This window comes from Crocodylus porosus, unplaced genomic scaffold (genome assembly GCF_001723895.1).
Source record: "Crocodylus porosus isolate Cpor-Errol unplaced genomic scaffold, CroPor_comp1, whole genome shotgun sequence".
Classification (NCBI taxonomy): domain Eukaryota; kingdom Metazoa; phylum Chordata; order Crocodylia; family Crocodylidae; genus Crocodylus; species Crocodylus porosus.
Window position 1 is genome coordinate 38,527,026 of NW_017728906.1, and position 8,813 is coordinate 38,535,838.

General features: G+C 39.0%; 1 protein-coding gene across 1 annotated transcript; it reads left to right on the forward strand.

The window, feature by feature from the left end:
• Positions 1–784: 784 nt before the first annotated feature.
• On the forward strand, positions 785–6,496 carry RIPPLY3 (ripply transcriptional repressor 3). Its single transcript, XM_019557109.1, has 4 exons — positions 785–1,072; positions 1,987–2,056; positions 2,899–2,990; positions 4,614–6,496. Exons 1-4 carry the CDS (start codon positions 963–965, stop codon positions 4,771–4,773), a joined length of 432 nt encoding a protein of 143 aa, XP_019412654.1. The 5' UTR covers positions 785–962; the 3' UTR covers positions 4,774–6,496.
• Positions 6,497–8,813: the final 2,317 nt, after the last annotated feature.

Genomic DNA, 8,813 nt, shown 5'->3' on the forward strand with positions numbered 1-8,813 from the left:
GCAGAGAGCCCTAGGACTGGAGGGGTGCAGCTACAGGGGCACAGAAGCCAGCACCAGAGCAGTGCAGAAGTGACAGATGGGCCAATATAGTGATCGGCCTCAGGACTACCCCCATCACAGCTGCCAATCAGGCAATAAATCAGTTCTTGTAAGATATAATAGGCTGTTTGAAATGAGCAACCCAAAGAGATACAATGGGAAGGAAAAGTTGGAATAGGTGAATTTCTATCTAACCCTATTAGTTAAAGGCATGCATTATATAGTTTGAAACAACAAGATCCACAGACCACTGATATTCATTACCATCTTGCTTTGTTGGATGACACCAGGTTTCACTTTCACACACCAAAGAGATCAACCTAAAAAGTAACATTTCCCATTTTAGGGCAGTCATTGAGTCAAGATTTTACATAAGCTCATCTCCCTTTACTCTGGTATTTTTTTTCTTTTGAAATGAGAAGTTAGAACATGAAGTTATAATATGAAAGCAGAGATCTTCTTAAAGTCATGTCACAGTTGTGCTATTTCCAGATTCCACTTTTGACTGATACTTTTCTATTTTGTTTTGTCAAAGATGTACTTTTTAAACATGCATAAAATTTATATTTACACAGACTTTCTCAAGGAACCAAAAATGGGTAGAAAGATAAGTTACTATAGAAGGAAAAAGACAATCCAAGTTATCTCCAATGTAATGTGCTAACTAATGGAAACAAGAGATCCCCATTTCTCCAAACTACTGTAACTGTTATTCTTTCAAAAGAACAGTGACAGCAGCAGATCTTTGAAAAAGTTAGGGTAGACAAAGGAAAACTCATTAAAGCCATCTTTCTCCTTTTTACCTGAAGTCTTGTTTGTTTTAGATAAGTACTCTTTGGGAGTGAAGATAGAGGAGGATCTGAAATGCCAGGACAAGCAGCTAGTTAGACACTGGTACACAAGACTGCAGACAGGTAAGGACTATGGAGAATGCAGCTTCTGACCATTCACTTCAGGCAAGAGTCACTCACATCTGTCACTATTCCAGAGATATGCAGATGCAATTGCTCCATCTAAGAGAGCAATCAGAGAGGTAAGATGCAGAGAAAAGGATGGTATCCTTCCTCACCTTCTTGGCTGTTTTAAATCTCTAATTGAAATACTATTCAGCTAAAATGAGCTAAGGTAGCACTTGCAGAAAGGCAGGCATGTAGTCATTACAGAAGAAACCTATCCATGGAGAAATCAGTGATTAACACTCTTTGAAATAATACCAGCTGCTAAATTATACCAAAAAATCAGCACTGTCTCTTTTGGAGACAGCAAATTCTAACTATTAAAAATGAAGTTGCTTAGACTTCATATGCACTTTGCCCTCAAATATGTTTTGGAAACTTATCCTATTTCTGAAAAGGCTTTATATATAGCACTGGAGACAGTTAAACTTTGGGTGATGGTGGTTTCTGGAATGGAAGGTTGCAACACAGTTTGGAAAATGTTCTTACTTTTCTAATAAAAAATAAATAAAGCTAGAACTTTTTGATTCAGCTATAAGCACAGGCAATAATAGAGTAACTGATTCCTTGCCCACTGCCAGTTTATTTAGTCTTATCTGTTAGCACTTTGTGTACTGTCAGGTTCCCTGTTACATTTGCTTGTGAATACAGCAAGAATGAAGTGGAAAAATGTTTAAAAAGTAAATGTGATCATAGAACAGTAAAGTATAATTCAATGGCCAAACATAAAGTGCAGTATCTGAGCACACTTAAGGGTTATTCATCTAACTAGATTTAAAACTGGCAATGTCATTGTAATGCAACCCTACGACCAAACTGTAAGGAAAGAAAAATCTACCGTGTAGATCATGTTTACCAACTTAATTTAATTCTGGTCTTGGCACATGTATTTCAAAGCTAGAAATAGCATGTATTTAAAATTACTGTCACTGCACTGAAATACACCTGTTAGTACAGAGTGATAAGGGAGTGCTTTTCATTAACCTTTCAGCAGCCTTACATTATGGAGACCTTGGATTTTGACAGCAAGGGATGTTCAACTGACAAGAAGTCAAGGAACGGTAAGGTTAAGTCTGGAAAAAATAATCATTGAAGGAACTCTGGTGTAAAAAGCAAAACTAATAGAATTTCAGAGGCTTTTTTTAAAAAAGAGCTCAGTGTTATGGCAACAACACGAGAAGCTTTCATTTTTATACCATGATTTGATTTGCATTTTTTTGTTTATTTTTTGTTAAATTACTTCTCAGGATTAAGGTTTAATGTTTAATTTGATTGAGAATGGTGCATGTTTGAAGAGAAAGTTTAAGCAATTGTAGTGCTTGTGTACTCTATACCATCTTTGGAAACTTCAGGCTCTATTTTCCTTACAATGCAAAGTAACATTCATGTTTTGCTACTATCTGGAAGGCATATGTACCATTTTCTCATGTTTTATACTCATATTCTGAAAGTAATTCAAATTAAAACTATAGCAAGACACACTTACAACACAGAAGATTAATACTGGAATTTTTTTGGCATATATGGCTAGGTAAATTTATAGCCAGCTGGCTACCTGCCTGAATCGCTTCTAAGAAACTATATACTGTTTGCTGGAAAGAAATAACACACAGTAAATTAACAGTACTTCAAACAGAAGATTGTATATAACAGATCAGTAAGATACACAAGGCCATTTTAACATTGACAATAAAGTAGGATAAAGAAAAATGTTACAAGATGCTACGTTATACAATATTTAACAATATATTATGATAATACTGTGCTAGGTATTTTGCAAAAGCAAAATAAACGAATCTGCTCTTCTGAATATTTACATGAGGAAAGCAGGAGTGGGAAGGAAGAGCACATAGGGTAACAAATTTAATACTTTAAACCAGTGTTGTCAACTTGTGGTTCACAGATCCCTGATGGGCTGCAGACTATGTCTAAGGGGGCTGCAAAAGATGAGTCTGATCAATCAAAAGTATTTGAAAACCCATACTTACAATCAAAGTAGACTAAGTGAGAATTTTTTCCCATATGAAAAGATAGCATAAGAAACAATGCAAAAACTCTTATGGGAGAAGCAGAGACAGACAACTAACCTGGGCATTGTAGACAATAAGAAGTCTAACTCACCAAAATACACACATCTAAGGAGGTGCAGAAATCTCATATTGTGTTGTTTGAAATAAAGTCAATGATTACATATCTTCCAGATTATGTTGTAACTCATACAAAAAGGATGAACTAAGGATGCATCTGCAACTGTACATTTTATATTCTCTGACGTGAGTTTTTAATTGCATAACCTTTACATTCTCTATTGGAGATTTGGTATAAAGTTAGTTTTTTGCAGAATCCGCTTGAAGCCTCTTATAATCCAGAACAGTTTTCTAATCAAATCCTATGGATTACTGTTTAGTAATAACACCTGTTTGTAAGGGCTTAGTCAGAAAACAGCTATTCCTTGGAAATGCTAGTATGGCAACATGAAGTTATTGAAGTTAAATCTGACATATCTCCCCATTATACGTAGAGTTGAGTCTTGAATTCAGGTTGCCCCAGTTATTATAGGTGCTTGCCTCCAGGAATAATAAATGTTTTCTTGTCCTCCCTCCTCTCCTCCCACAAAATTACATGGCAGGCCAGACTAGCATTCTTTGTACAAATAAGTTATAGTAGAAGTTTGATTTTTTTTTTTAGTATATGCCTTTTTTTCGTTTCAAGATGGCACCCCCCACTTCCAAAAGGAGCACTTCCAGGACAAGGAGAGGGACTTCCGGTGGCAAAGGTTGAGGGTTAGTGGGTGGGGCTTCCAGTCTCCAAATGGCAACCAAAGGGCAGGGCACCCATCAAGGGGCAGGGTTATCCTTGAGGCCCTTAACACCTCACCAAAATTCGTTAAGCAGTCCTCCAGCTGAAATAATTGCCCACCCCTGCAGCATCAGAAGCAGCATGCTAATCACAAAAAGTAGAAAGTTATCTGAAAAATATTACCCTGGCAGATTTTATTTACCCCTTAATTTAACTGATGCAAAAATACGAAGTGAATTAATGCTGCATGCTGAACATGCCTAATACAAAATTACAAAAGTGGGGACATAACCAGTTAAAATACCTAACTGTACATACTTTGTCCTGCCTCTCCACCCAAAATAGTCACCAAGTCACTAAAACCGGCTCTGTCCAGCAGACAACATACAATGACCTTAACTTTGCACCAGTAAAGGATGCCAGACTTCCTGTATCACTTGGACAAAGTACTCAACATCAGAAACCAGTGTCCCTCAGATTCTCATCCATCTATGCATTCTACACAGTTCTAGAAAAATCACACTTGCTTAACTTTCTTCAGTAGCAGCACTTTGTCAAATAGAGACCTCTGCCTGACCCAATATTTGACAGACTCCAAAGACAGGTAAATATAAGTAAGTGTTCAGTTTTAGCATCAAAAGTATCTGCTAGCTGTTGGTGATATGTGACTTTTAGGGAGAAGCCTTTAAGAATGCAGAGGACTCACTCTTTCAAAAAGAAAAGGAAAATAATTAGCTTTTAATATGTAAACTTGTCAATTAGTCTGGAAGAATTCATATATTTTTGTCGTGTTTTTTAATTTGCATTACATTTCTTTAGCAGACTCTACTTGCCCAAATCTAAATCCAGAAAGTATCTACACAACATTGGAGAGAAGGTTCTGTCAAGTTTTCCAGTGCAGGCCACAATTCACTTCTACAATGATGATACTGATTCCGAAGATGAGGAGGACAAGGAAGGAATTAAACGTTATCATTAACATTAGTTTGCTTCTGAAACCCATATGAATCAAAATGCAAAAATGACCTCTGAAATGCTTATCAGCATATACCATACAAATTATCAAAAGCTCATGTGATGTTTTTGTGATGCCTTGTCCAAAAAAAAAAATGAGTTGAGTCAATCGGCCATAATCAGAGATGGTTCCATTTCTTTTTGGGAGATTCAAGAGAACAAAACTCTAAAAGCATTTTAGTTCTTTAAATATTAGAGCTCTGTGTGATAGTCAACAAACTGATTCTGATTGGAGTGACAGCTGGAATAAGATTGTTACCATTGTGCTATGATTGGCACAAAGACTCCTAAATATTGTCTTTCTGTGAAGATGAAAATACATGACTGGTTAGGAGACAAAAAAACCTAAATGCACCAATACAGCCTACCTAAGGACTTATTTTCATGGGGAAATTAAGGTAGGATGTGAATTTAGATCAGAAAGGCTGTTTCTGATTAACAGTGTGTGTGAATGCTCTTTTTCTGAATGAGCTCAAACCACTTTCAAACAGCTATTTCAGAATAGCTCCCAAATCAGACAAGCACAAAGCTGGCACTTTGATGGGTGATGAGAAGTGAGAAACTCATACCTAGTGCTTCATCATAGTATCTGGAATTCTGCCTGTTAAATGTCACCAGTTTTCTCCCCATCTAATGAGAAAAATGTTCTGCCATCAATCAGGAAAGGATCACAGAGTCTGAATAATCAAATATAATTTAAATACTAATCAGAAGGCGTAAGTGTGCTTTATCTATTGTCAAAACAGGCATAGACTGGGATCCAGCTCTAGAAGAGCAATACATGTATGAACTAACTGAGAAGGGGAGAGGTATTAAAGAAGATTTTAACAACAGCAAAATTCAGATCTTATTTCACACTTCTCTATGGTTTGGTGGATTTGAACAGCTCCTTACAACTCTATTCTTTGGAAAGCACAGGCATGCATCTTTCTCTGCAATTGAAAACAGTATTGAAAAGACAATCCACATATGGACCTAGGGGTTATCCCCCCCCAGGATAAACTGGTGCCCCTCACTCCCAACCTGCATCCCCCTTGTCCCTGCTAGTGCCCTGCATTCCTGACTCTCAGTCCCTTTCCCTCCCAGTGCCCTTCGTTTCCAAACCACAGCCCCCACCCCAGCCCTGGTGGTGCCCTGTACTCCCAACTTGCAGCCCCCTGTTCCCTCAGTCTTGCTGGAGGGGGCCTCGAGCTGCCCCTCCACACATCCCATTTCATGCGATCTGGCCCCTGCAAGCACACTATTGCCAGGACCTAACAGATGTGCATACATGCAGAGTACTTCTAAAATAGCTGACTATGCAAAAAGTCATCTAATCAGGTAACAGAGTAGGGTGGTCTGCTTCAGAGTGCCTTAAGGAACATGTGTTTTCTCAAGAGTTAATTTTTCACACAGGTGTGAGGCTGGGCTGGGCTGGGGCAAACTCCCCAGCTCCCCCAAGTACCCCAGCTGCGGTAACTGGCAGGGGCCACAAGGTGAAGGGCTCCATACCAGTTGAGGCCAGGCGTAGCAGCCCAGGGAGCACTTTAATTAGAGTTCACACTGGAGCTGGCATCAGGCACATGTATAGGTGCTCACAAGTTCCCTAATGTTCTTTAAAGCAGAGCACCATAATTTGTTACCTGATTAGATGAGAGTTAATTGTCTGCACAATCAACTATTTTACAAATCCTCTGCAGCCATGCATGTATGTTAGGTTATGGCTGTAGAGCACTTTCAGGGGTGAGGCAACTACTTTGTACATAAGATTCACATTCACGTTTTTTATTATTAAATAAAATATAAATAAAAATGTACATTAAAGACAGTAATACTCATCACATTTTCAACTTAGATAAAATGCCTTTTGCATTGTAATTTTTTTTTGGGTGTTTGGTTAATTTTAGGCTGAAACTTTATATATGAAATATGAGACAGGATTCAAACAGTATTCAGAAAAGTAGTTATTATTTCAGCTGTTACGCACATACCTTAATTATGTTAGGATTGTGTTAAAATATGACCTGTAAAAGCAAGAAAATTAAAGTTAGTTAAAAACTGAGATTCATATCCCAACTTCATTCATGCCATTGTAAATGGAGAGCCTAGTCACCTTACAACAACAAAGCTCCCGTGGATGTAAAGATTTGGGGAAGAACCTTTAATGATATGGCGTTGTACCTTAATACAAGTCTGACTAAAATGCAGGAGAGGACACATAGAATTGAAAACACACTAACATAAATTCAACATATGTTCATCAAGTGTAACACTAATATTTACTTCTTAATATGACTATGCTTGATTTTTATATCTTTTGAATTAAACTGTTGTGATATGTCAAGATATAAGAATGCACTGTTATCAATAATGATCAAGAAAACTGAAAAATAGGCATTTACTAGCTGAGTGAAAAGACACCCAACAGTTACCACTTATGAAATGTCTCACTTAATGCTTCAGCTAGTTTGCACTGTCACATTGAAAGGGTTACCAATAGAAAGGCATGCACAGAAAAGATTTCTTCTAATGGGCAACTGCGTACAAATGAGGGTTAGCAAGAAAAAGAGGCCACAAAAGCCTTTTTGGCAGGTGATATCCAGTATGAATCCTGCCAGTGGTGGGTTTTTTGGTTTTGTTTTTTTTGGGGAGGGGGTGTTGGTCTGTGATTTGACTAGAGTCTTAAATGAAGAATAGGAACTTCAAGTAGACCAAGCAAGGGGCTGGACTCAATGATCTCCCAAGGTCCCTCCCAGCCCTAATGTCTACAAAATCTATGAAGTACTAGAACAAAAATAGGCATGTCGCCATGATGGCTACATGCCAAGTATAACCAGACTCTCTATACTGCATTTGGGCAATCAGGATTAACACAATACGTATTTTTATATAGAAGATAAAACAGCTTAAAGATGAGATGGAAGGAATGACCATGAAAATTAAATGTAATGGTTTTCAAAGAATATTAGTTGCATCTTTAGTAACTATAACATAAGGAGGAATATTCTGCACTGGTCTGGTCCTGCAGGGAGCAAACCCGGAAAGCCAAGGCTGCAACTGAACTCTAACTAGCTTCAAGTATCAAGGACAATAAAAAGTCCTTTTTCAGATATGTAGGGAGCCAGAGGAAAAGCAAGGGCAACATTAGACCCCTGCTAAACCAGATGGGACAACTGACAACTGATGCCCAGGAAAAAACCAACCTATTAAATGGGTACTTTGCGTCAGTCTTTCATCAGTCTCATGGGAGGCCTATGCCCACTATGGGACAGGGAGGTCCGAGTGAGGGAGGTCCCTTGCCCTCCATCAATGCTGACCTTGTGAACACCTTGAGAGGCTGGACACCTTCAAGTCAGCTGATCCTGACAATCTACACCCCAGGGTATTCAAGGAGCTGGTGAGCATCATAGCCCAGCCTCTGGCATGGATCTTCAAGAAATCCTGGCACTGGTGAACTGTCCGAAGATTGGAAGAAGGCCAATGTGGTGCTTATTTTCAAGAAAGGGAGGAAAGTGGATCCGGCAAACTATAGGCCCATCATCCTGACTTCTATCCCAGGGAAGGTCTTGGAAAAGTTCCTTAATGGACTGGCCAACGCCAACATTGCGGGTAGGTCTTGCTTGACCAATCTCATTTCCTTTTACGACCAGATGACCTATCACCTGGACAAGGGAGAAGAGATTGATGGCATATATCTTGACTTCAAAAAAGCCTTCAATCTGGTATTCCATGGTCACCTCTTGGCAAAACTAGCCAATTGTGGCCTTGGGTCCACCACGATTCGCTGGCTGGGAAATTGGCTCCATGGTCAGACCCAGCATGTGGTAACTGACAGAAGTCAATTCTCATGGTGTCCTGTGACCAGTGGGGTCCCCCAAGGCTCTGTCCTTGGACCCATATTGTTCAACATCTTCATTAATGATGTAGACATTGGAGTCAGAAGTGGACTGGCCAAGTTCACTGATGACACCAAACTTTGGGGCAAAGCCTGAAGACAGGCGGGCGATCCAGGCTGACCTGGACAGG

Bases quoted from the DNA above. Each gene is read 5' to 3' on its own strand.
- RIPPLY3 (XM_019557109.1), top strand. From the start codon at position 963: ATGGAGAATGCAGCTTCTGACCATTCACTTCAGGCAAGAGTCACTCAC. The intron at 1,073-1,986 runs GTAAGATGCAGA...TTAACCTTTCAG, and splicing joins CTAAGAGAGCAATCAGAGAG to CAGCCTTACATTATGGAGAC. The intron at 2,057-2,898 runs GTAAGGTTAAGT...TGTGGTTCACAG, and splicing joins TGACAAGAAGTCAAGGAACG to ATCCCTGATGGGCTGCAGAC.